At 48.4% G+C, this 26,746-nt stretch overlaps 1 protein-coding gene across 1 annotated transcript; it reads left to right on the top strand.

Moving 5' to 3' along the window:
* Positions 1-854: 854 nt before the first annotated feature.
* Positions 855-25,343, top strand: ISM2 (isthmin 2). Its single transcript, XM_075329569.1, has 6 exons — positions 855-1,036; positions 9,463-9,614; positions 9,687-9,987; positions 10,077-10,214; positions 10,292-10,366; positions 24,654-25,343. Exons 1-6 carry the CDS (start codon positions 958-960, stop codon positions 25,172-25,174), a joined length of 1,266 nt encoding a protein of 421 aa, XP_075185684.1. The 5' UTR covers positions 855-957; the 3' UTR covers positions 25,175-25,343.
* Positions 25,344-26,746: the final 1,403 nt, after the last annotated feature.

Here is a 26,746-nt window from a genome sequence, read left to right as displayed (position 1 = left end):
GTCCTCTCTCTCCCCGGTGTTGTCCTGTCCCCGGTGTTGTCCGGTTCCCGTCTGTCCGCCGTCTCTCGCTCCCCGGTGTTGTCCTCTCCCCGGTGTTGTCCTCTCCCCGGTGTTGTACGTTTCCCGTCTGTCCTCTCTCTCCCCGGTGTTGTACGTTTCCCGTCTGTCCTCTCTCTCCCCGGTGTTGTCCTGTCCCCGGTGTTGTCCGGTTCCCGTCTGTCCGCCGTCTCTCGCTCCCCGGTGTTGTCCTCTCCCCGGTGTTGTACGTTTCCCGTCTGTCCTCTCTCTCCCCGGTGTTGTCCTCTCTCTCCCCGGTGTTGTCCTCTCTCTCCCCGGTGTTGTACGTTTCCCGTCTGTCCTCTCTCTCCCCGGTGTTGTCCTCTCTCTCCCCGGTGTTGTCCTCTCTCTCCCCGGTGTTGTCCTCTCTCTCCCGGTGTTGTCCTCTCTCTCCCCGGTGTTGTCCTCTCTCTCCCCGGTGTTGGTCCTCTCTCTCCCCGGTGTTGTCCTCTCTCTCCCCGGTGTTGTACGTTTCCCGTCTGTCCTCTCTCTCCCCGGTGTTGTCCGGTTCCCGTCTGTCCTCTCTCTCCCCGGTGTTGTCCTCTCTCTCCCCGGTGTTGTCCTCTCTCTCCCCGGTGTTGTCCTCTCTCTCCCCGGTTGTTGTCCTCTCTCTCCCCGGTGTTGTCCGGTTCCCGTCTGTCCGCCGTCTCTCGCTCCCCGGTGGTGTGCCTTTTCTTGCCCGTTCTCCCCTCAGGATTTTCCTTATATACCTTCTGTGTCGCCGGCTCCGCCCACTCCCCCGGCTTCTCATTCATGTTCACCACCATGCCCCTCCCTTTACATTTGTGTGACGTCATAGCCCCTCCCCCCGCATCGGAGGCGACCGGAGAACGGCGGAGATGGGGGCTCCGGATCCGCGCAGGGGAGCACGTGAGGCGCCAGTGACCGGGAGTGCGGACCATGCACGGGCTGCTGCTGCTCCTGCTCCTCCGCCCGCAGCTGCCCGAGGGGGCGCCCACAGCCGCTGCACAGCCCGCCCCAGGTGAGACCGGCCGCCGCGGCGAGTGTCAGCTCGAGGATCAGACGTGTGATCTGGGGATTAGATCGTCAGCTCCGAGGGATCAGACGTGTGATCTGGGGATTAGATCGTCAGCTCCGAGGATCAGACGTGTGATCTGGGGATTAGATCGTCAGCTCCGAGGATCAGACGTGTGATCTGGGGATTAGATCGTCAGCTCCGAGGATCAGACGTGTGATCTGGGGATTAGATCGTCAGCTCCGAGGATCAGACGTGTGATCTGGGGATTAGATCGTCAGCTCCGAGGATCAGACGTGTGATCTGGGGATTAGATCGTCAGCTCCGAGGATCAGACGTGTGATCTGGGGATTAGATCGTCAGCTCCGAGGATCAGACGTGTGATCTGGGGATTAGATCGTCAGCTCCGAGGATCAGACGTGTGATCTGGGGATTAGATCGTCAGCTCCGAGGATCAGACGTGTGATCTGGGGATTAGATCGTCAGCTCCGAGGATCAGACGTGTGATCTGGGGATTAGATCGTCAGCTCCGAGGATCAGACGTGTGATCTGGGGATTAGATCGTCAGCTCCGAGGATCAGACGTGTGATCTGGGGATTAGATCGTCAGCTCCGAGGATCAGACGTGTGATCTGTGGATTAGATCGTCAGCTCCGAGGATCAGACGTGTGATCTGGGGATTAGATCGTCAGCTCCGAGGATCAGACGTGTCATCTGGGGATTAGATCGTCAGCTCCGAGGATCAGACGTGTGATCTGTGGATTAGATCGTCAGCTCCGAGGATCAGACGTGTGATCTGGGGATTAGATCGTCAGCTCCGAGGATCAGACGTGTGATCTGGGGATTAGATCGTCAGCTCCGAGGATCAGACGTGTGATCTGGGGATTAGATCGTCAGCTCCGAGGATCAGACGTGTGATCTGGGATTAGATCGTCAGCTCCGAGGATCAGACGTGTGATCTGGGGATTAGATCGTCAGCTCCGAGGATCAGACGTGTGATCTGGGGATTAGATCGTCAGCTCCGAGGGATCAGACGTGTGATCTGGGGATTAGATCGTCAGCTCCGAGGATCAGACGTGTGATCTGGGGATTAGATCGTCAGCTCCGAGGATCAGACGTGTGATCTGTGGATTAGATCGTCAGCTCCGAGGATCAGACGTGTGATCTGGGGATTAAGATCGTCAGCTCCGAGGATCAGACGTGTGATCTGGGGATTAGATCGTCAGCTCCGAGGATCAGACGTGTGATCTGTGGATTAGATCGTCAGCTCCGAGGATCAGACGTGTGATCTGTGGATTAGATCGTCAGCTCCGAGGATCAGACGTGTGATCTGTTGGATTAGATCGTCAGCTCCGAGGATCAGACGTGTGATCTGTGGATTAGATCGTCAGCTCCGAGGATCAGACGTGTGATCTGTGGATTAGATCGTCAGCTCCGAGGATCAGACGTGTGATCTGGGGATTAGATCGTCAGCTCCGAGGATCAGACGTGTGATCTGGGGATTAGATCGTCAGCTCCGAGGATCAGACGTGTGATCTGGGGATTAGATCGTCAGCTCCGAGGATCAGACGTGTGATCTGGGGATTAGATCGTCAGCTCCGAGAATCAGACGTGTGATCTGTGGATTAGATCGTCAGCTCCGAGGATCAGACGTGTGAATCTGTGGATTAGATCGTCAGCTCCGAGGATCAGACGTGTGATCTGTGGATTAGATCGTCAGCTCCGAGGATCAGACGTGTGATCTGTGGATTAGATCGTCAGCTCCGAGGATCAGACGTGTGATCTGTGGATTAGATCGTCAGCTCCGAAGAGGATCAGACGTGTGATCTGTGGATTAGATCGTCAGCTCCGAGGATCAGACGTGTGATCTGGGGATTAGATCGTCAGCTCCGAGGATCAGACGTGTGATCTGGGGATTAGATCGTCAGCTCCGAGGATCAGACGTGTGATCTGGGGATTAGATCGTCAGCTCCGAGGATCAGACGTGTGATCTGTGGATTAGATCGTCAGCTCCGAGGATCAGACGTGTGATCTGGGGATTAGATCGTCAGCTCCGAGGATCAGACGTGTGATCTGGGGATTAGATCGTCAGCTCCGAGGATCAGACGTGTGATCTGGGGATTAGATCGTCAGCTCCGAGGATCAGACGTGTGATCTGGGGATTAGATCGTCAGCTCCGAGGATCAGACGTGTGATCTGGGGATTAGATCGTCAGCTCCGAGGATCAGACGTGTGATCTGGGGATTAGATCGTCAGCTCCGAGGATCAGACGTGTGATCTGGGGATTAGATCGTCAGCTCCGAGGATCAGACGTGTGATCTGGGGATTAGATCGTCAGCTCCGAGGATCAGACGTGTGATCTGGGGATTAGATCGTCAGCTCCGAGGATCAGACGTGTGATCTGGGGATTAGATCGTCAGCTCCGAGAATCAGACGTGTGATCTGTGGATTAGATCGTCAGCTCCGAGGATCAGACGTGTGATCTGTGGATTAGATCGTCAGCTCCGAGGATCAGACGTGTGATCTGTGGGATTAGATCGTCAGCTCCGAGGATCAGACGTGTGATCTGTGGATTAGAATCGTCAGCTCCGAGGATCAGACGTGTGATCTGTGGATTAGATCGTCAGCTCCGAGGATCAGACGTGTGATCTGTGGATTAGATCGTCAGCTCCGAGGATCAGACGTGTGATCTGGGGATTAGATCGTCAGCTCCGAGGATCAGACGTGTGATCTGGGGATTAGATCGTCAGCTCCGAGGATCAGACGTGTGATCTGTGGATTAGATCGTCAGCTCCGAGGATCAGACGTGTGATCTGGGGATTAGATCGTCAGCTCCGAGGATCAGACGTGTGATCTGGGGATTAGATCGTCAGCTCCGAGGATCAGACGTGATTGATCGTCAGCTCCGAGGATCAGACGTGTGATCTGGGGATTAGATCGTCAGCTCCGAGGATCAGACGGTGTGATCTGGGGATTAGATCGTCAGCTCCGAGGATCAGACGTGTGATCTGGGGATTAGATCGTCAGCTCCGAGGATCAGACGTGTGATCTGGGGATTAGATCGTCAGCTCCGAGGATCAGACGTGTGATCTGGGGATTAGATCGTCAGCTCCGAGGATCAGACGTGTGATCTGGGGATTAGATCGTCAGCTCCGAGGCTCAGACGTGTGATCTGGGGATTAGATCGTCAGCTCCGAGGATCAGACGTGTGATCTGGGGATTAGATCGTCAGCTCCGAGGATCAGACGTGTGATCTGGGGATTAGATCGTCAGCTCCGAGGATCAGACGTGTGATCTGGGGATTAGATCGTCAGCTCCGAGGATCAGACGTGTGATCTGGGGATTAGATCGTCAGCTCCGAGGATCAGACGTGTGATCTGGGGATTAGATCGTCAGCTCCGAGGGATCAGACGTGTGATCTGGGGATTAGATCGTCAGCTCCGAGGATCAGACGTGTGATCTGGGGATTAGATCGTCAGCTCCGAGGATCAGACGTGTGATCTGGGGATTAGATCGTCAGCTCCGAGGATCAGACGTGTGATCTGGGGATTAGATCGTCAGCTCCGAGGATCAGACGTGTGATCTGGGGATTAGATCGTCAGCTCCGAGGATCAGACGTGTGATCTGTGGATTAGATCGTCAGCTCCGAGGATCAGACGTGTGATCTGGGGATTAGATCGTCAGCTCCGAGGATCAGACGTGTGATCTGGGATTAGATCGTCAGCTCCGAGGATCAGACGTGTCATCTGTGGATTAGATCGTCAGCTCCGAGGATCAGACGTGTGATCTGGGGATTAGATCGTCAGCTCCGAGGATCAGACGTGTGATCTGGGATTAGATCGTCAGCTCCGAGGATCAGACGTGTGATCTGGGGATTAGATCGTCAGCTCCGAGGATCAGACGTGTGATCTGGGATTAGATCGTCAGCTCCGAGGATCAGACGTGTGATCTGGGGATTAGATCGTCAGCTCCGAGGATCAGACGTGTCATCTGTGGATTAGATCGTCAGCTCCGAGGATCAGACGTGTGATCTGGGGATTAGATCGTCAGCTCCGAGGATTAGACGTGTGATCTGGGGATTAGATCGTCAGCTCTGAGGATCAGACGTGTGATCTGTGGATTAGATCGTCAGCTCTGAGGATCAGACGTGTGATCTGGGGATTAGATCGTCAGCTCTGAGGATCAGACGTGTGATCTGGGGATTAGATCGTCAGCTCCGAGGATCAGACGTGTGATCTGGGGATTAGATCGTCAGCTCCGAGGATCAGACGTGTGATCTGGGGATTAGATCGTCAGCTCCGAGAATCAGACGTGTGATCTGGGGATTAGATGGTCAGCTCCGAGGATCAGACGTGTGATCTGGGGATTAGATGGTCAGCTCCGAGGATCAGACGTGTGATCTGGGGATTAGATCGTCAGCTCTGAGGATCAGACGTGTGATCTGGGGATTAGATCGTCAGCTCCGAGGATCAGACGTGTGATCTGTGGATTAGATCGTCAGCTCCGAGGATCAGACGTGTGATCTGTGGATTAGATCGTCAGCTCGAGGATCAGACGTGTGATCTGTGGATTAGATCGTCAGCTCCGAGGATCAGACGTGTGATCTGGGGATTAGATCGTCAGCTCCGAGGATCAGACGTGTGATCTGTGGATTAGATCGTCAGCTCGAGGATCAGACGTGTGATCTGTGGATTAGATCGTCAGCTCGAGGATCAGACGTGTGATCTGGGGATTAGATCGTCAACTCCGAGGATCAGACGTGTGATCTGGGGATTAGATCGTCAGCTCCGAGGATCAGACGTGTGATCTGGGGATTAGATCGTCAGCTCTGAGGATCAGACGTGTGATCTGGGGATTAGATCGTCAGCTCCGAGGATCAGACGTGTGATCTGGGGATTAGATCGTCAGCTCCGAGGATCAGACGTGTGATCTGGGGATTAGATCGTCAGCTCCGAGGATCAGACGTGTGATCTGGGGATTAGATCGTCAGCTCCGAGGATCAGACGTGTGATCTGTGGATTAGATCGTCAGCTCCGAGGATCAGACGTGTGATCTGGGGATTAGATCGTCAGCTCCGAGGATCAGACGTGTGATCTGGGGATTAGATTGTCAGCTCTGAGGATCAGACGTGTGATCTGTGGATTAGATTGTCAGCTCTGAGGATCAGACGTGTGATCTGGGGATTAGATCGTCAGCTCTGAGGACGAGACATGTGATCTGGGGATTAGATCGTCAGCTCAGAGGATCAGACGTGTGATCTGGGGATTAGATCGTCAGCTCCGAGGATCAGACGTGTGATCTGGGGATTAGATCGTCAGCTCCGAGGATCAGACGTGTGATCTGGGGATTAGATTGTCAGCTCCGAGGATCAGACGTGTGATCTGTGGATTAGATCGTCAGCTCCGAGGATCAGACGTGTGATCTGTGGATTAGATCGTCAGCTCCGAGGATCAGACGTGTGATCTGGGGATTAGATCGTCAGCTCCGAGGATCAGACGTGTGATCTGTGGATTAGATCGTCAGCTCCGAGGATCAGACGTGTGATCTGGGGATTAGATCGTCAGCTCCGAGGATCAGACGTGTGATCTGTGGATTAGATCGTCAGCTCCGAGGATCAGACGTGTGATCTGGGGATTAGATCGTCAGCTCCGAGGATCAGACGTGTGATCTGGGGATTAGATCGTCAGCTCCGAGGATCAGACGTGTGATCTGTGGATTAGATCGTCAGCTCCGAGGATCAGACGTGTGATCTGTGGATTAGATCGTCAGCTCCGAGGATCAGACGTGTGATCTGTGGATTAGATCGTCAGCTCCGAGGATCAGACGTGTGATCTGTGGATTAGATCGTCAGCTCCGAGGATCAGACGTGTGATCTGGGGATTAGATCGTCAGCTCCGAGGATCAGACGTGTGATCTGTGGATTAGATCGTCAGCTCCGAGGATCAGACGTGTGATCTGGGGATTAGATCGTCAGCTCCGAGGATCAGACGTGTGATCTGGGGATTAGATCGTCAGCTCCGAGGATCAGACGTGTGATCTGGGGATTAGATCGTCAGCTCCGAGGATCAGACGTGTGATCTGGGGATTAGATCGTCAGCTCTGAGGATCAGACGTGTGATCTGTGGATTAGATCGTCAGCTCGAGGATCAGACGTGTGATCTGGGGATTAGATCGTCAGCTTTGAGGATCAGACGTGTGATCTGGGGATTAGATTGTCAGCTCCGAGGATCAGATGTGTGATCTGGGGATTAGATTGTCAGCTCCGAGGATCAGACGTGTGATCTGGGGATTAGATTGTCAGCTCCGAGGATCAGACGTGTGATCTGGGGATTAGATCGTCAGCTCCGAAGATCAGACGTGTGATCTGGGGATTAGATTGTCAGCTCCGAGGATCAGACGTGTGATCTGGGGATTAGATCGTCAGCTCCGAGGATCAGACGTGTGATCTGGGGATTAGATTGTCAGCTCCGAGGATCAGACGTGTGATCTGGGGATTAGATCGTCAGCTCCGAGGATCAGACGTGTGATCTGGGGATTAGATCGTCAGCTCCGAGGATCAGACGTGTGATCTGGGGATTAGATCGTCAGCTCTGAGGATCAGACGTGTGATCTGGGGATTAGATCGTCAGCTCTGAGGATCAGACGTGTGATCTGGGGATTAGATCGTCAGCTCTGAGGATCAGACGTGTGATCTGGGGATTAGATCGTCAGCTCCGAGGATCAGACGTGTGATCTGGGGATTAGATCGTCAGCTCCGAGGATCAGACGTGTGATCTGTGGATTAGATCGTCAGCTCTGAGGATCAGACGTGTGATCTGTGGATTAGATCGTCAGCTCCGAGGATCAGACGTGTGATCTGTGGATTAGATCGTCAGCTCCGAGGATCAGACGTGTGATCTGGGGATTAGATCGTCAGCTCCGAGGATCAGACGTGTGATCTGGGGATTAGATCGTCAGCTCCGAGGATCAGACGTGTGATCTGTGGATTAGATCGTCAGCTCCGAGGATCAGACGTGTGATCTGGGGATTAGATCGTCAGCTCCGAGGATCAGACGTGTGATCTGGGGATTAGATCGTCAGCTCTGAGGATCAGACGTGTGATCTGGGGATTAGATCGTCAGCTCCGAGGATCAGACGTGTGATCTGGGGATTAGATCGTCAGCTCCGAGGATCAGACGTGTGATCTGGGGATTAGATCGTCAGCTTTGAGGATCAGACGTGTGATCTGGGGATTAGATTGTCAGCTCCGAGGATCAGACGTGTGATCTGGGGATTAGATCGTCAGCTCTGAGGATCAGACGTGTGATCTGGGGATTAGATTGTCAGCTCCGAGGATCAGATGTGTGATCTGGGGATTAGATTGTCAGCTCCGAGGATCAGACGTGTGATCTGGGGATTAGATCGTCAGCTCTGAGGATCAGACGTGTGATCTGTGGATTAGATTGTCAGCTCTGAGGATCAGACGTGTGATCTGGGGATTAGATCGTCAGCTCTGAGGATCAGACGTGTGATCTGGGGATTAGATCGTCAGCTCCGAGGATCAGACGTGTGATCTGGGGATTAGATCGTCAGCTCCGAGGATCAGACGTGTGATCTGTGGATTAGATCGTCAGCTCCGAGGATCAGACGTGTGATCTGGGGATTAGATCGTCAGCTCCGAGGATCAGACGTGTGATCTGTGGATTAGATCGTCAGCTCCGAGGATCAGACGTGTGATCTGTGGATTAGATCGTCAGCTCCGAGGATCAGACGTGTGATCTGTGGATTAGATCGTCAGCTCCGAGGATCAGACGTGTGATCTGGGGATTAGATCGTCAGCTCCGAGGATCAGACGTGCGATCTGTGGATTAGATCGTCAGCTCCGAGGATCAGACGTGTGATCTGTGGATTAGATCGTCAGCTCCGAGGATCAGACGTGTGATCTGGGGATTAGATCGTCAGCTCCGAGGATCAGACGTGTGATCTGGGGATTAGATCGTCAGCTCCGAGGATCAGACGTGTGATCTGTGGATTAGATCGTCAGCTCCGAGGATCAGACGTGTGATCTGTGGATTAGATTGTCAGCTCTGAGGATCAGACGTGTCATCTGTGGATTAGATCGTCAGCTCCGAGGATCAGACGTGTCATCTGTGGATTAGATCGTCAGCTCCGAGGATCAGACGTGTGATCTGTGGATTAGATTGTCAGCTCCGAGGATCAGACGTGTGATCTGGGGATTAGATCGTCAGCTCCGAGGATCAGACGTGTGATCTGTGGATTAGATTGTCAGCTCTGAGGATCAGACGTGTGATCTGGGGATTAGATCGTCAGCTCCGAGGATCAGACGTGTGATCTGTGGATTAGATTGTCAGCTCTGAGGATCAGACGTGTGATCTGGGGATTAGATCGTGATATTATTTGTCTTATTTAACCCTTGATTGTTTCTGTGACAGGATAATTCGGCGACTGCTCTATGGAGGGGGCCCCTAGATGGGTCCCTTTTGCTGGGGACAGATATTCCTCCTACACCAGATTCCCGGTTTCACCTGGACGTGAATGGTATACCCCAGGCCAACCTGAGCTCGGAGAACCCCAATATTCAGGTAAACTCTGTCTGAGAGGTTGGAGTCAGAGGCTTAATGGGCCTGGTCTGATCGGGGGACGTTGTCTTTTAGGTGACCATTGAAGTGGACCCCAATTCTCAGACGGAGGTAGAGCTGGATCTCTCGGACATGCGCACAGACTGGGGGGATCCGGAGTGGCGGTCTCAGCATGAGCTTTTCTGGCCTCTCTTCTGGGAATATAACGACTTTCCCGATTTGGAAATTTCTACGACAAGCAGAAGTATGCGGGCGGAGAACGTGGGTGACTACTCGTCACAGTACGAGTGGGAGGACAACGTTCCGAGCGGAGGAGACCATGATGAACGCAGCACACCCAGTGACAACTGGATCACCGATGACAAGTATCTCTATGGTGAGGCCGGCCACCCTTCTTCATGCTTCCAGTTTACAGTATCTTGGCTCAGAGTCCGTTTTAATTCTGAGATATTTGAGATTCTGCAGATTACGAGGATGAAGACTGGAGTTCCTGGTCTCCTTGTAGCGCGACGTGCGGTCGCCCGAATCAGAAACGCACTCGGTCCTGCGGATATTCCTGTACGGCCACAGAGTCTCGTGTGTGTGACCTTCCTCCGTGTCCAGGTGAGACGGCAAAATATCTGAGAGTTGAGGCCATCATCAGCTCATGGGGTAAATACTGATCCGTTCTCACCTTCCAGGAGAAGAAGATGTGGAGAACTCAACACTTGTGTGGGCAACCACAGCAAAGAGTAATGGTCCAAGCCCAGAGTCAGGTGACAGCAATTCTTTCCATCCCCCATTCTCTAGGCTTTCTGGACAGCCTCACACCTTCATCTTCCTCCAAGTTTTCCAGTGCTCTTCTATCACTTTTCCTCTGGCCTCCTCATCCTCCATCCCTTCGTTCATCTTTTCTCTTTGACTTATGTTTTTACCTCTTTAATTTTCTGCACCGTTTGTTTTCCTCGTCCTATACTTTTGCTCTCTTCCTTTGTCTTCTTCAGATTCATCTTGTTTTCTTATCTCTTCTTCTATCTTTGTGGTTTCTCATCTCATCTTTTGCCTCTCACCAGCCTCCATCTTCTTCCGTCTCATCTGTTGCCTCTCACCAGCCTCCATCTTCTTCCTTCTTTCATCTCATCTTTTGCCTCTCACCAGCCTCCATCTTCTTCCTTCTCTCATCTCATCTTTTGCTTCTCATCAGCCTCCATCTTCTTCCTTCTCTCGTCTCATCTTTTGCTTCTCATCAGCCTCCATCTTCTTCCTTCTCTCGTCTCATCTTTTGCTTCTCACCAGCCTCCATCTTCTTCCTTCTCTCATCTCATCTTTTACCTCTCACCAGCCTCCATCTTCTTCCTTCTTTCATCTCATCTTTTGCCTCTCACCAGCCTCCATCTTCTTCCTTCTCTCGTCTCATCTTTTGCTTCTCATCAGCCTCCACCTTGTTCCTTCTTTCATCTCATCTTTTGCCTCTCACCAGCCTCCATCTTCTTCCTTCTCTCGTCTCATCTTTTGCTTCTCATCAGCCTCCACCTTGTTCCTTCTTTCATCTCATCTTTTGCTTCTCACCAGCTTCCATCTTCTTCCTTCTCTCGTCTCATCTTTTGCTTCTCATCAGCCTCCATCTTCTTCCTTCTCTCGTCTCATCTTTTGCTTCTCACCAGCCTCAATCTTCTTCCTTCTCTCGTCTCATCTTTTGCCTCTCACCAGCCTCCATCTTCTTCCTTCTCTCGTCTCATCTTTTGCTTCTCACCAGCCTCCATCTTCTTCCTTCTCTCGTCTCATCTTTTTCCTCTCATCAGCCTCCATCTTCTTATCTTTTTCCTCTCACCAGCCTCCATCTTCTTCCTTCTCTCGTCTCATCTTTTTCCCTCTCACCAGCCTCCATCTTCTTCCTTCTCTCGTCTCATCTTTTTCCTCTCATCAGCCTCCATCTTCTTATCTTTTTCCTCTCACCAGCCTCCATCTTCTTCCTTCTCTCGTCTCATCTTTTGCTTCTCACCAGCCTCCATCTTCTTCCTTCTCTCGTCTCATCTTTTTCCTCTCATCAGCCTCCATCTTCTTATCTTTTTCCTCTCACCAGCCTCCATCTTCTTCCTTCTCTCGTCTCATCTTTTTCCTCTCATCAGCCTCCATCTTCTTATCTTTTGCCTCTCACCAGCCTCCATCTTCTTCCTTCTCTCGTCTCATCTTTTGCTTCTCACCAGCCTCCATCTTCTTCCTTCTCTCGTCTCATCTTCTTCCTTCTCTCGTCTCATCTTTTGCTTCTCACCAGCCTCCATCTTCTTCCTTCTCTCGTCTCATCTTTTTCCTCTCATCAGCTTCCATCTTCTTCCTTCTCTCGTCTCATCTTTTGCTTCTCACCAGCCTCCATCTTATTCCTTCCCTCGTCTCATCTTTTGCTTCTCACCAGCCTCCATCTTCTTCCTTCTCTCGTCTCATCTTTTGCTTCTCACCAGCCTCCATCTTCTTCCTTCTCTCGTCTCATCTTTTGCTTCTCACCAGCCTCCATCTTCTTCCTTCTCTCGTCTCATCTTTTGCTTCTCACCAGCCTCCATCTTCTTCCTTCTCTCGTCTCATCTTTTTCCTCTCATCAGCTTCCATCTTCTTCCTTCTCTCGTCTCATCTTTTGCTTCTCACCAGCCTTCATCTTCTTCCTTCCCTCGTCTCATCTTTTGCTTCTCACCAGCCTCCATCTTCTTCCTTCTCTCGTCTCATCTTTTTCCTCTCATCAGCCTCCATCTTCTTATCTTTTTCCTCTCACCAGCCTCCATCTTCTTCCTTCTCTCGTCTCATCTTTTGCTTCTCACCAGCCTCCATCTTCTTCCTTCTCTCGTCTCATCTTTTTCCTCTCATCAGCTTCCATCTTCTTCCTTCTCTCGTCTCATCTTTTGCCTCTCATCAGCCTCCATCTTCTTCCTTCTCTCGTCTCATCTTTTGCTTCTCACCAGCCTCCATCTTCTTCCTTCTCTCGTCTCATCTTTTTCCTCTCATCAGCTTCCATCTTCTTCCTTCTCTCGTCTCATCTTTTGCCTCTCATCAGCCTCCATCTTCTTCCTTCTCTCGTCTCATCTTTTGCTTCTCACCAGCCTCCATCTTCTTCCTTCTCTCGTCTCATCTTTTGCTTCTCACCAGCGTCCATCTTCTTCCTTCTCTCGTCTCATCTTTTGCTTCTCACCAGCCTCCATCTTCTTCCTTCTCTCGTCTCATCTTTTTCCTCTCATCAGCTTCCATCTTCTTCCTTCTCTCGTCTCATCTTTTGCCTCTCATCAGCCTCCATCTTCTTCCTTCTCTCGTCTCATCTTTTGCTTCTCACCAGCCTCCATCTTCTTCCTTCTCTCGTCTCATCTTTTGCTTCTCACCAGCGTCCATCTTCTTCCTTCTCTCGTCTCATCTTTTGCTTCTCACCAGCCTCCATCTTCTTCCTTCTCTCATCTTTTGCTTCTCACCAGCCTCCATCTTCTTCCTTCTCTCGTCTCATCTTTTGCCTCTCACCAGCCTCCATTTTGTTTTCTTCTCACATTTTCTTCTCCTGGTTTTATGCTTTTCCTCTTGTGATTTGCTCCATTTGTTCTCTTCCTCCTTACTTCATGCTTCTCCAGCTTTCTCCCTCCTCATCCTTTCTTTCGTCTCTCTTCCTTTTTTGTGTTGCACGTTCTCGTCTTCTCTTGATTTTTTGCTTCGCCTCTTCCTCCTTGTTTAATGCTTCTCCTGTCCTTTCTGTTTCATGTTACAACCTTCCTCATTATTTTGTGCTTATCCTTTATCTTCTTCCGTATTTTCTTCCTCTTTTCTGGTTTTGTCTCTTCTCTGGTAGTCAAAAGTAAGATAAACCTGGCTCACTATCGTGATTAGGTGCTCTGGAGAAACACGTCAAACAGGTAAAATATATACTCCGGCACACTAAAAGAATATTTGAAAAAGTCCACTATGGTGCTGAATTTTTTTTTTTATTATTTCATGTGCAGAGGAAGTTCATAGAAATAGTCCAACGTTTCGAACCGTTTGGTTCTTCTTCAAGGACAACAATCTAATCAACATAATATAGAAAATATAATAAAATTAGAGATCCTCACAATCGAGGTACAGAATACACACGTATACATTGTACAATTCCAAATTGGCAAAAGAAAAAAGGAATCTTGATCGTATGCAATAAACATGACAAAATGTTGGGGGAACAAAGGAACGGTCATACACAAATCAAGCTGAAGGTGCAGCCTCCAATCTGATCAATCGTATTCATAAAATCTCCGGCTAGACATATTAGATCTGTTGAAATATGGATAGTGATGTTAGTAACGGCTGAGAGACTAATACAATGTCACCTACCTACAGTGCCTACAAGTAGTATTTAACCCCCTGCAGATTTAGCAGGTTTACACATTCGGAATTACCTTGGCATTGTGACATTTGGACTGTAGATCAGCCTGGAAGTGTGAAATGCAGCAAAAAAGAATGTTATTTCTTTTTTTATTTTTTTTTAAATGGTGAAAAGTTTATTCAGAGGGTCATTTATTATTCAACCCCTCAAACCACCAGAATTCTGTTTGGTTCCCCTAAAGTATTAAGAAGTATTTCAGGCACAAAGAACAATGAGCTTCACATGTTTGGATTAATGATCTCTTTTTCCAGCCTTTTCTGACTAATTAAGACCCTCCCCAAACTTGTGAACAGCACTCATACTTGGTCAACATGGGAAAGACAAAGGAGCATTCCAAGGCCATCAGAGACAAGATCGTGGAGGGTCACAAGGCTGGCAAGGGGTACAAAACCCTTTCCAAGGAGTTGGGCCTACCTGTCTCCACTGTTGGGAGCATCATCCGGAAGTGGAAGGCTTATGGAACTACTGTTAGCCTTCCACGGCCTGGACAGCCTTTGAAAGTTTCCACCCGTGCCGAGGACTTCCTCTGCACATGAAATAATAGAAAAATAAATTTCCAGCACCATACTGGACTTTTTCAAATATTCTTTTAGTGTGCCGGAGTATATATTTTACCTGTCTTCTCTGGTATTGTCCTCTGCCTCATTTTATCCTTTTTCTCATCCTCTGCCTCGTCATATCCTATTCCCTTCTCTCGTCCTCTGCCTCATTTTATCCTTCTCTCTTTTTCTCGTCCTCTGCCTCGTCTTATTCTTCTGCCTCGTCTTATCCTTCTCTTTCTCTGACTCATCTTATCATTCTTTCTCGTCCTCTGCCTTTTCTTTCCCTCCTCTTCTTCTGCCTTGTCTTATCCTTCTTTCTTTTTCTCGTCCTCTGCCTCTTCTTACCCTTCCCTCTTTTTCTTATCCCCTGCCTCATCCTATTATTTTCCTTTCTTTTTCTCATCCTCTGTCACATCTCATGCTTTTTTTATTTTTCTGTGTCATCCTTTGCCTAAACCTTTTGTACTTTTCTTGTCCTCTGCCTCGTCTTATGCCTCTTATTATCCTCTTCTGCCTTATGTCATGCTTCTTTTGTTTCTTTCTCATATTTGTCCTTTGCCTCATCTTATCCTTTGACTCATCTTCTTGGGTCTTGTCTTCTGCTTCTTCTTACCCGTCTCTTCTTCTACCTCGTCTTATCCTTCTCTCTTTTCCTTGTCCTTTGCCTCATCTTATCCTTTTCTTTCTCGTCCTTTGACTCCTCTTCTCCTTCTGTCTCGTCTTCTGCTTCTCTTCTTCTGCCTCGTCTTATCCTTCTCTCTCTTTCTCATCCCCTGCCTCATCCTATCATTCTTTCTTTTTTCATCCTCTGCCTGGTCTTATGCTTCTTTTTATCCTCCTCTGCCCTATCTCATGCTTCTTTTGTTTCTTCGTCATCTGTTTGTTTTTTACCTCGTCTTATCCTTCTTTTTCTTGTTCTCTTCTGCCTCATCTCATGCTTTTCTCTTCCTCATCTGTTTGTCCTCTGCGTCGACATATCTATATCTTTTTCTTGTCCTCCTCATCATCTCATGCTTTTCTTTTTCTCATCTTATGCTTCTCCTCTTTTATTTTCCTCTGCCACTCCTCCTACTTTTTCTTTTCTGTCCATTCCTCACCTGTCCTCTTCCTCGTCTCATGCTTCTCTTTTCCTCGTCTCATGCTTCTCTTTTCCTCGTCTCATGCTTTTCTTTTCCTCGTCTCATGCTTTTCTTTTCCTCGTCTCATGCTTTTCTTTTCCTCGTCTCATGCTTTTCTTTTCCTCGTCTCATGCTTTTCTTTTCCTCGTCTTATGCTTCTCTTTTCTTTTCCTCATCTCGTGCTTCTCTTTTCTTTTCCTCGTCTCGTGCTTCTCTTTTCCTCATCTCGTGCTTCTCTTTTCTTTTCCTCGTCTCGTGCTTCTCTTTTCTTTTCCTCGTCTCGTGCTTCTCTTTTCTTTTCCTCGTCTCGTGCTTCTCTTTTCTTTTCCTCGTCTCGTGCTTCTCTTTTCTTTTCCTCGTCTTGTGCTTCTCTTTTCTTTTCCATTCCTCGTCTCGTGCTTCTTTTCTTTTCCTCGTCTCATGCTTCTCTTTTCTTTTTTTCGTTTCATGCTTCTCTTTTCTTTTCCTCGTCTCGTGCTTCTCTTTTCTTTTCCCTCGTCTCATGCTTCTTTTCTTTTCCTCGTCTCATGCTTCTTTTCTTTTCCTCGTCTCATGCTTCTCTTTTCTTTTCCTCTTCCTCGTCTCATGCTTCTCTTTTCTTTTCCTCGTCTCATGCTTCTCTTTTCTTTTCCTCGTCCTCGTCTCATGCTTCTCTTTTCTTTTCCTCGTCTCGTGCTTCTCTTTTCTTTTCCTCGTCTCATGCTTCTTTTCTTTTCCTCGTCTCGTGCTTCTCTTTTCTTTTCCTCGTCTCGTGCTTCTCTTTTCTTTTCCTCGTCTCGTGCTTCTCTTTTCTTTTCCTCGTCTCGTGCTTCTCTTTTCTTTTCCTCGTCTCGTGCTTCTCTTTTCTTTTCCTCGTCTCATGCTTCTCTTTTCCTCATCTCGTGCTTCTCTTTTCTTTTCCTCGTCTCGTGCTTCTCTTTTCTTTTCCTCGTCTCGTGCTTCTCTTTTCTTTTCCTCGTCTCGTGCTTCTCTTTTCTTTTCCTCGTCTCGTGCTTCTCTTTTCTTTTCCTCGTCTCATGCTTTTCTTTTCCTCGTCTTATGCTTCTCTTTTCTTTTCCTCGTCTCGTGCTTCTCTTTTCCTCATCTCGTGCTTCTCTTTTCTTTTCCTCGTCTCGTGCTTCTCTTTTCTTTTCCTCGTCTCGTGCTTCTCTTTTCTTTTCCTCGTCTCGTGCTTCTCTTTTCTTTTCCTCGTCTCGTGCTTCTCTTTTCTTTTCCTCGTCTTGTGCTTCTCTTTTCTTTTCCATTCCTCGTCTCGTGCTTCTTTTCTTTTCCTCGTCTCATGCTTCTCTTTTCTTTTTGTCGTTTCATGCTTCTCTTTTCTTTTCCTCGTCTCGTGCTTCTCTTTTCTTTTCCTCGTCTCATGCTTCTTTTCCTCGTCCTCGTCTCATGCTTCTTTTCTTTTCCTCGTCTCATGCTTCTTTTCTTTTCCTCGTCTCATGCTTCTCTTTTCTTTTCCTCTTCCTCGTCTCATGCTTCTCTTTTCTTTTCCTCGTCTCATGCTTCTCTTTTCTTTTCCTCGTCCTCGTCTCATGCTTCTCTTTTCTTTTCCTCGTCTCATGCTTCTCTTTTCTTTTCCTCGTCTCGTGCTTCTCTTTTCTTTTTCTCGTCTCGTGCTTCTCTTTTCTTTTCCTCGTCTCGTGCTTCTCTTTTCTTTTCCTCGTCTCGTGCTTCTCTTTTCTTTTCCTCGTCTTGTGCTTCTCTTTTCTTTTTTCCTCGTCTCGTGCTTCTCTTTTCTTTTCCATTCCTCGTCTCGTGCTTCTTTTCTTTTCCTCGTCTCATGCTTCTCTTTTCTTTTTGTCGTCTCATGCTTCTCTTTTCTTTTCCTCGTCTCGTGCTTCTCTTTTCTTTTCCTCGTCTCATGCTTCTTTTCCTCGTCCTCGTCTCATGCTTCTTTTCTTTTCCTAGTCTCATGCTTCTTTTCTTTTCCTCGTCTCATGCTTCTCTTTTCTTTTCCTCTTCCTCGTCTCATGCTTCTCTTTTCTTTTCCTCGTCTCATGCTTCTCTTTTCTTTTCCTCGTCCTCGTCTCATGCTTCTGTTTTCTTTTCCTCGTTTCATGCTTCTTTTCTTTTCCTCGTCTCATGCTTCTCTTTTCTTTTCCTCTTCCTCGTCTCATGCTTCTCTTTTCTTTTCCTCGTCTCATGCTTCTCTTTTCTTTTCCTCGTCTCATGCTTCTCTTTTCTTTTCCTCGTCCTCGTCTCATGCTTTTGTTTTCTTTTCCTCGTCTCATGCTTCTCTTTTCCTCGTCTCATGCTTCTCTTTTCCTCGTCTCATGCTTCTCTTTTCCTCGTCTCATGCTTCTCTTTTCCTCGTCTCATGCTTCTCTTTTCCTTGTCTCATGCTTCTCTTTTCCTTGTCTCGTGCTTCTCTTTTCCTTGTCTCATGCTTCTCTTTTCCTTGTCTCATGCTTCTCTTTTCCTTGTCTCATGCTTCTCTTTTCTTTTCCTCGTCTCATGCTTCTCTTTTCTTTTCCTCGTCTCATGCTTCTCTTTTCTTTTCCTCGTCTCGTGCTTCTCTTTTCTTTTCCTCCTTCTCGTGCTTCTCTTTTCTGTTCCTCGTCTCATTCTTCTTTTTTTTTTCCTCGTCCTCGTCTCATGCTTCTCTTTTCCTCTTCCTCATCTCATGCTTCTCTTTTCCTCTTCCTCGTCTCATGCTTCTTTTCCTCGTCTCATGCTTCTCTTTTCCTCGTCTCATGCTTCTTTTCTTTTCCTTGTCTCGTGCTTCTCTTTTCTTTTCCTCGTCTCATGCTTCTCTTTTCTTTTCCTCGTCCTCGTCTCATTCTTCTCTTTTCTTTTCCTCGTCTCATGCTTCTTTTCTTTTCCTTGTCTCATGCTTCTCTTTTCCTTGTCTCATGCTTCTCTTTTCCTCGTCCTCGTCTCATGCTTCTCTTTTCTTTTCCTCGTCTCATGCTTCTCTTTTCCTTGTCTCATGCTTCTCTTTTCCTTGTCTCATGCTTCTCTTTTCCTCGTCTCATGCTTCTCTTTTCCTCGTCTCATGCTTCTCTTTTCCTCGTCTCATGCTTTTCTTTTCCTCGTCTCGTGCTTCTCTTTTCCTTGTCTCATGCTTCTCTTCTCTTTTCCTCGTCTCATGCTTCTCTTTTCCTTGTCTCATGCTTCTCTTTTCCTTGTCTCATGCTTCTCTTTTCTTTTCCTCGTCTCGTGCTTCTCTTTTCTTTTCCTCGTCTCATGCTTCTCTTTTCCTCGTCTCATGCTTCTCTTTTCTTTTCCTCGTCTCATGCTTCTCTTTTCCTCGTCTCATGCTTCTCTTTTCCTCGTCTCGTGCTTCTCTTTTCCTCGTCTCGTGCTTCTCTCTTCTTTTCCTCGTCTCATGCTTCTCTTTTCCTCGTCTCATGCTTCTCTTTTCTTTTCCTCGTCTCATGCTTCTCTTTTCCTCGTCTCGTGCTTCTCTTTTCCTCGTCTCGTGCTTCTCTTTTCCTTGTCTCATGCTTCTCTTTTCCTTGTCTCATGCTTCTCTTTTCTTTTCCTCGTCTCGTGCTTCTCTTTTCTTTTCCTCGTCTCGTGCTTCTCTTTTCTTTTCCTCGTCTCATGCTTCTCTTTTCCTCGTCTCATGCTTCTCTTTTCTTTTCCTCGTCTCATGCTTCTCTTTTCCTCGTCTCGTGCTTCTCTTTTCCTCGTCTCGTGCTTCTCTTTTCCTCGTCTCATGCTTCTCTTTTCCTCGTCTCATGCTTCTCTTTTCTTTTCCTCGTCTCGTGCTTCTCTTTTCTTTTCCTCGTCTCGTGCTTCTCTTTTCTTTTCCTCGTCTCATGCTTCTCTTTTCCTCGTCTCATGCTTCTCTTTTCTTTTCCTCGTCTCATGCTTCTCTTTTCCTCGTCTCGTGCTTCTCTTTTCCTCGTCTCGTGCTTCTCTTTTCCTCGTCTCGTGCTTCTCTTTTCCTCGTCTCATGCTTCTCTTTTCCTCGTCTCATGCTTCTCTTTTCTTTTCCTCGTCCTCGTCTCATTCTTCTCTTTTTTTTTTCCTCGTCCTCGTCTCATGCTTCTCTTTTCCTCGTCTCATGCTTCTCTTTTCCTCGTCTCATGCTTCTCTTTTCTTTTCCTCGTCCTCGTCTCATGCTTCTCTTTTCTTTTCCTCGTCTCATGCTTCTCTTTTCTTTTCCTCGTCTCATGCTTCTCTTTTCTTTTCCTCGTCTCATGCTTCTCTTTTCTTTTCCTCGTCTCATGCTTCTCTTTTCCTCGTCTCAGGCTTCTCTTTTCCTTGTCTCATGCTTCTCTTTTCCTTGTCTCATGCTTCTCTTTTCTTTTCCTCGTCTCGTGCTTCTCTTTTCTTTTCCTCGTCTCGTGCTTCTCTTTTCTTTTCCTCGTCTCGTGCTTCTCTTCTCTTTTCCTCGTCTCATGCTTCTCTTTTCTTTTCCTCGTCTCATGCTTCTCTTTTCTTTCACTCGTCTCGTGCTTCTCTTTTCTTTTCCTCGTCTCGTGCTTCTCTTTTCTTTTCCTCGTCTTGTGCTTCTCTTTTCTTTTCCATTCCTCGTCTCGTGCTTCTTTTCTTTTCCTCGTCTCATGCTTCTCTTTTCTTTTTGTCGTTTCATGCTTCTCTTTTCTTTTCCTCGTCTCGTGCTTCTCTTTTCTTTTCCTCGTCTCGTGCTTCTCTTTTCTTTTCCTCGTCTCATGCTTCTTTTCTTTTCCTCGTCTCATGCTTCTTTTCTTTTCCTCGTCTCATGCTTCTCTTTTCTTTTCCTCTTCCTCGTCTCATGCTTCTCTTTTCTTTTCCTCGTCTCATGCTTCTCTTTTCTTTTCCTTGTCCTCGTCTCATGCTTCTCTTTTCTTTTCCTCGTCTCGTGCTTCTCTTTTCTTTTCCTCGTCTCATGCTTCTTTTCTTTTCCTCGTCTCGTGCTTCTCTTTTCTTTTCCTCGTCTCGTGCTTCTCTTTTCTTTTCCTCGTCTCGTGCTTCTCTTTTCTTTTCCTCGTCTCGTGCTTCTCTTTTCTTTTCCTCGTCTCATGCTTCTCTTTTCCTCATCTCGTGCTTCTCTTTTCTTTTCCTCGTCTCGTGCTTCTCTTTTCTTTTCCTCGTCTCGTGCTTCTCTTTTCTTTTCCTCGTCTCATGCTTTTCTTTTCCTCGTCTTATGCTTCTCTTTTCTTTTCCTCATCTCGTGCTTCTCTTTTCTTTTCCTCGTCTCGTGCTTCTCTTTTCCTCATCTCGTGCTTCTCTTTTCTTTTCCTCGTCTCGTGCTTCTCTTTTCTTTTCCTCGTCTCGTGCTTCTCTTTTCTTTTCCTCGTCTCGTGCTTCTCTTTTCTTTTCCTCGTCTCGTGCTTCTCTTTTCTTTTCCTCGTCTTGTGCTTCTCTTTTCTTTTCCATTCCTCGTCTCGTGCTTCTTTTCTTTTCCTCGTCTCATGCTTCTCTTTTCTTTTCCTCGTCTCGTGCTTCTCTTTTCTTTTCCTCGTCTCATGCTTCTTTTCCTCGTCCTCGTCTCATGCTTCTTTTCTTTTCCTCGTCTCATGCTTCTTTTCTTTTCCTCGTCTCATGCTTCTCTTTTCTTTTCCTCTTCCTCGTCTCATGCTTCTCTTTTCTTTTCCTCGTCTCATGCTTCTCTTTTCTTTTCCTCGTCCTCGTCTCATGCTTCTCTTTTCTTTTCCTCGTCTCATGCTTCTCTTTTCTTTTCCTCGTCTCGTGCTTCTCTTTTCTTTTTCTCGTCTCGTGCTTCTCTTTTCTTTTCCTCGTCTCGTGCTTCTCTTTTCTTTTCCTCGTCTCGTGCTTCTCTTTTCTTTTCCTCGTCTTGTGCTTCTCTTTTCTTTTTTCCTCGTCTCGTGCTTCTCTTTTCTTTTCCATTCCTCGTCTCGTGCTTCTTTTCTTTTCCTCGTCTCATGCTTCTCTTTTCTTTTTGTCGTCTCATGCTTCTCTTTTCTTTTCCTCGTCTCGTGCTTCTCTTTTCTTTTCCTCGTCTCATGCTTCTTTTCCTCGTCCTCGTCTCATGCTTCTTTTCTTTTCCTAGTCTCATGCTTCTTTTCTTTTCCTCGTCTCATGCTTCTCTTTTCTTTTCCTCTTCCTCGTCTCATGCTTCTCTTTTCTTTTCCTCGTCTCATGCTTCTCTTTTCTTTTCCTCGTCCTCGTCTCATGCTTCTGTTTTCTTTTCCTCGTTTCATGCTTCTTTTCTTTTCCTCGTCTCATGCTTCTCTTTTCTTTTCCTCTTCCTCGTCTCATGCTTCTCTTTTCTTTTCCTCGTCTCATGCTTCTCTTTTCTTTTCCTCGTCTCATGCTTCTCTTTTCTTTTCCTCGTCCTCGTCTCATGCTTTTGTTTTCTTTTCCTCGTCTCATGCTTCTCTTTTCCTCGTCTCATGCTTCTCTTTTCCTCGTCTTATGCTTCTCTTTTCCTCGTCTCATGCTTCTCTTTTCCTTGTCTCATGCTTCTCTTTTCCTCGTCTCATGCTTCTCTTTTCCTTGTCTCGTGCTTCTCTTTTCCTTGTCTCGTGCTTCTCTTTTCCTTGTCTCATGCTTCTCTTTTCCTTGTCTCGTGCTTCTCTTTTCTTTTCCTCGTCTCATGCTTCTCTTTTCTTTTCCTCGTCTCATGCTTCTCTTCTCTTTTCTTTTCCTCGTCTCGTGCTTCTCTTTTCTTTTCCTCCTTCTCGTGCTTCTCTTTTCTGTTCCTCGTCTCATTCTTCTTTTTTTTTTCCTCGTCCTCGTCTCATGCTTCTCTTTTCCTCTTCCTCATCTCATGCTTCTCTTTTCCTCTTCCTCGTCTCATGCTTCTTTTCCTCGTCTCATGCTTCTCTTTTCCTCGTCTCATGCTTCTTTTCTTTTCCTTGTCTCGTGCTTCTCTTTTCTTTTCCTCGTCTCATGCTTCTCTTTTCTTTTCCTCGTCCTCGTCTCATTCTTCTCTTTTCTTTTCCTCGTCTCATGCTTCTTTTCTTTTCCTTGTCTCATGCTTCTCTTTTCCTTGTCTCATGCTTCTCTTTTCCTCGTCCTCGTCTCATGCTTCTCTTTTCTTTTCCTCGTCTCATGCTTCTCTTTTCCTTGTCTCATGCTTCTCTTTTCCTTGTCTCATGCTTCTCTTTTCCTCGTCTCATGCTTCTCTTTTCCTCGTCTCATGCTTCTCTTTTCCTCGTCTCATGCTTTTCTTTTCCTCGTCTCGTGCTTCTCTTTTCCTTGTCTCATGCTTCTCTTCTCTTTTCCTCGTCTCATGCTTCTCTTTTCCTTGTCTCATGCTTCTCTTTTCCTTGTCTCATGCTTCTCTTTTCTTTTCCTCGTCTCGTGCTTCTCTTTTCTTTTCCTCGTCTCATGCTTCTCTTTTCCTCGTCTCATGCTTCTCTTTTCTTTTCCTCGTCTCATGCTTCTCTTTTCCTCGTCTCATGCTTCTCTTTTCCTCGTCTCGTGCTTCTCTTTTCCTCGTCTCGTGCTTCTCTCTTCTTTTCCTCGTCTCATGCTTCTCTTTTCCTCGTCTCATGCTTCTCTTTTCTTTTCCTCGTCTCATGCTTCTCTTTTCCTCGTCTCGTGCTTCTCTTTTCCTCGTCTCGTGCTTCTCTTTTCCTTGTCTCATGCTTCTCTTTTCCTTGTCTCATGCTTCTCTTTTCTTTTCCTCGTCTCGTGCTTCTCTTTTCTTTTCCTCGTCTCGTGCTTCTCTTTTCTTTTCCTCGTCTCATGCTTCTCTTTTCCTCGTCTCATGCTTCTCTTTTCTTTTCCTCGTCTCATGCTTCTCTTTTCCTCGTCTCGTGCTTCTCTTTTCCTCGTCTCGTGCTTCTCTTTTCCTCGTCTCATGCTTCTCTTTTCCTCGTCTCATGCTTCTCTTTTCTTTTCCTCGTCTCGTGCTTCTCTTTTCTTTTCCTCGTCTCGTGCTTCTCTTTTCTTTTCCTCGTCTCATGCTTCTCTTTTCCTCGTCTCATGCTTCTCTTTTCTTTTCCTCGTCTCATGCTTCTCTTTTCCTCGTCTCGTGCTTCTCTTTTCCTCGTCTCGTGCTTCTCTTTTCCTCGTCTCGTGCTTCTCTTTTCCTCGTCTCATGCTTCTCTTTTCCTCGTCTCATGCTTCTCTTTTCTTTTCCTCGTCCTCGTCTCATTCTTCTCTTTTTTTTTTCCTCGTCCTCGTCTCATGCTTCTCTTTTCCTCGTCTCATGCTTCTCTTTTCCTCGTCTCATGCTTCTCTTTTCTTTTCCTCGTCCTCGTCTCATGCTTCTCTTTTCTTTTCCTCGTCTCATGCTTCTCTTTTCCTCGTCTCATGCTTCTCTTTTCTTTTCCTCGTCTCATGCTTCTCTTTTCTTTTCCTCATCTCATGCTTCTCTTTTCCTCGTCTCATGCTTCTCTTTTCCTTGTCTCATGCTTCTCTTTTCCTTGTCTCATGCTTCTCTTTTCTTTTCCTCGTCTCATGCTTCTCTTTTCTTTTCCTCGTCTCGTGCTTCTCTTTTCTTTTCCTCGTCTCGTGCTTCTCTTCTCTTTTCCTCGTCTCATGCTTCTCTTTTCTTTTCCTCGTCTCATGCTTCTCTTTTCTTTTCCTCGTCTCATGCTTCTCTTTTCTTTTCCTCGTCTCATGCTTCTCTTTTCTTTTCCTCGTCCTCGTCTCATGCTTCTCTTTTCCTCGTCTCATGCTTCTCTTTTCCTCGTCTCATGCTTCTCTTTTCTTTTCCTCGTCCTCGTCTCATTCTTCTCTTTTTTTTTTTCCTCGTCCTCGTCTCATGCTTCTCTTTTTTTTTTCCTCGTCTCATGCTTCTCTTTTCCTCGTCTCATGCTTCTCTTTTCCTCGTCTCATGCTTCTCTTTTCCTCGTCTCATGCTTCTCTTTTCCTCGTCTCATGCTTCTCTTTTCCTCGTCTCATGCTTCTCTTTTCTTTTCCTCGTCCTCGTCTCATTCTTCTCTTTTTTTTTTTCCTCGTCCTCGTCTCATGCTTCTCTTTTTTTTTTCCTCGTCTCATGCTTCTCTTTTCCTCGTCTCATGCTTCTCTTTTCTTTTCCTCGTCTCATGCTTCTCTTTTCCTCGTCTCAAGCTTCTCTATTCGCTGTCTCCTCTGCCGCAGCTCATGCTTTTTTATTGCCCTCTTCTTCCTTTCTCTCTCGTCTTATTGCTCTGCTCCTCTCTTCTTCCCGCAGGCTCCCAGGACAGTTGTGAGCGGTGGCTGACCTGTAAGAGTGAGTTCCTCAGTAATTATCTGCAGCGGGTGTTGACAGAGTTGCCCAGTTGCCCGTGTTTCTACCCCTCGGAGGTGGTGTACAGTTCCTTGGTGCTGCGGGATGAGAAGTTGGCCCGCAGTTTCCGCTGGCGCGATGCTAGCGGTGTGCGGGAGAGACTGGATATTTACAATCTTGGAGCTCGCTTCTGTTTGCGTTCTTTACTCTCGAGGGACAGCAGCAGTCTGGGCGCTCAGCATTGCTGCTACGACCATGCTCTAAGACTGGTGACCCGTGGACGGGCGGCTGGGATCCCCAACCTCATCAGTGCAGAGTTCTCTCCTGAACTTCATTACAAGGCAGATGTTCTGCCTTGGATTCTGTGCAAAGGTGATTGGAGCCGGATCCACCCCCTGCGCCCCCCAAACAATGGATACGAGTGCCCAGAGAACCCCTCGCAGGAGGAGTACCAGACCCAGCTGCAGGAAGCCCGGGAGTTCTAGGGCCTCCCATGGACAGACGCCGGATGGCGACGCTATACCAAAGAGTTGTAATATATTGAACAAGTGTAATTATAAATGGAATAATGGACCCAACTCCATATTGTTACCTCCCTATACTGTAGCGGGGTCATGTATTTAGCAGCAGCATCTTATATAAAGTTACCAAAAGAAAAACCAATAGAAGGCAGTATTCCTTTTCATGAGGTTGGAAGTGGCACAGATGGCGGCATTCTCTGTTCCCTGCCGATATGATTCATCACATGTCCGGCCAGTAGTCGCTGTGCAGTTGTATGCTAGAGCCCCCTGGTGGTCAGGAGAAGATATTACATGATGTATACTGACCGTGCTGTCCCCTTCAGCAGCGATGTAGGTGGTAATACAGGAAAGGCTGATAATGTGCACCTATAAGAATCAGATTTTAACTGGAAAGATCCCCATGTAGGCCCTTTCAGCGTCTCTTGCGCAGCCCCCCCGTCACTCTCACCGCCCCCAGGCACACCTTTCACCCATCTCTCATGCGTGGCCTCCCTGCGCCCCTTCCGCCTTTCTCGTGCGCTCCTTTTGCTTCACACTTGTGCGCACGGGTGTCCCTTCTGCCTCCTTTTCGTGCATGGCCCCCGGGCGACCCTTCCACCATTCTCTCTTGCTCACCGCCTCAGGCGCCACTTCCGCCTCTGTGTGCTTGACCCCTGGGCGCCCCTTCCGCCTCTTTCATGTGGACGGGTGCCCCTTCTACCTCTTGCTCACGACCCCAGGCGCCCCTTCCGCCTTTCACTCATTTGCGCGGGTGCCCCTTCTGTTTCTCTCTCATGCATGGCCCCCAGGTGCCCCTTCTGCCTCTCTTGTGTGTTCGGCCCCTTGTGCCTCTCTCTTGCTCACTGCCCCGGGCACCCCTTCTGGCTCTCTCATGCCTTGCCTCCGGGCGCCCCTTCCGCCCCTCTCTCGTGCATGGCCTCTGGGCGCCCCTTCCACCTCTCACTCGTGTGCGCGGTTGCTCCTTCTGCCTTTCTTTCAGGCATGGCCCCTCAGTGCCCCTTCCGCCTCTCTCGTGCCTGGCCTCCAGGCACCCCTTGTGCCTCTCACTCATGTGCACCTTCTGCCTCTCTCATGCATTGACCCCTGGCGCCCCTTCCGCCTCTCTCCCTTCTGCACCTCTCTTGCTTACTGCACCCGAGCGCCCCTTCTGCCTCTCTCGTGCGTGCGGCCCCTGAGCGCCCCTTCTGCCCCTCTCTCTCTTGTGCGCGCAGCCGAGCGCCCCTTCTGCCTCTCTCTCTCGTGTGCGCGGCCCCCGAGCGTCCCTTCTGCCTCTCTCGTGCGCGTGGCCCCCGAGCGTCCCTTCTGCCTCTCTCGTGCGCGCGGCCCCCGAGCGCCCCTTCTGCCTCTCTCTCTCGTGCGCGCGGCCCCCGAGCGTCCCTTCTGCCTCTCTCGTGCGCGTGGCCCCCGAGCGTCCCTTCTGCCTCTCTCATGCGCGCGGCCCCCGAGCGCCCCTTCTGCCTCTCTCTCTCGTGCGCGCGGCCCCCGAGCGTCCCTTCTGCCTCTCTCGTGCGCGCGGCCCCCGAGCGTCCCTTCTGC

The sequence above is a fragment of the Anomaloglossus baeobatrachus genome, chromosome 12, assembly GCF_048569485.1.
Source record: "Anomaloglossus baeobatrachus isolate aAnoBae1 chromosome 12, aAnoBae1.hap1, whole genome shotgun sequence".
Classification (NCBI taxonomy): domain Eukaryota; kingdom Metazoa; phylum Chordata; class Amphibia; order Anura; family Aromobatidae; genus Anomaloglossus; species Anomaloglossus baeobatrachus.
The sequence above is the reverse complement of the archived record's forward strand: the minus strand, read 5'-3'. Positions and strand labels throughout refer to the sequence as shown.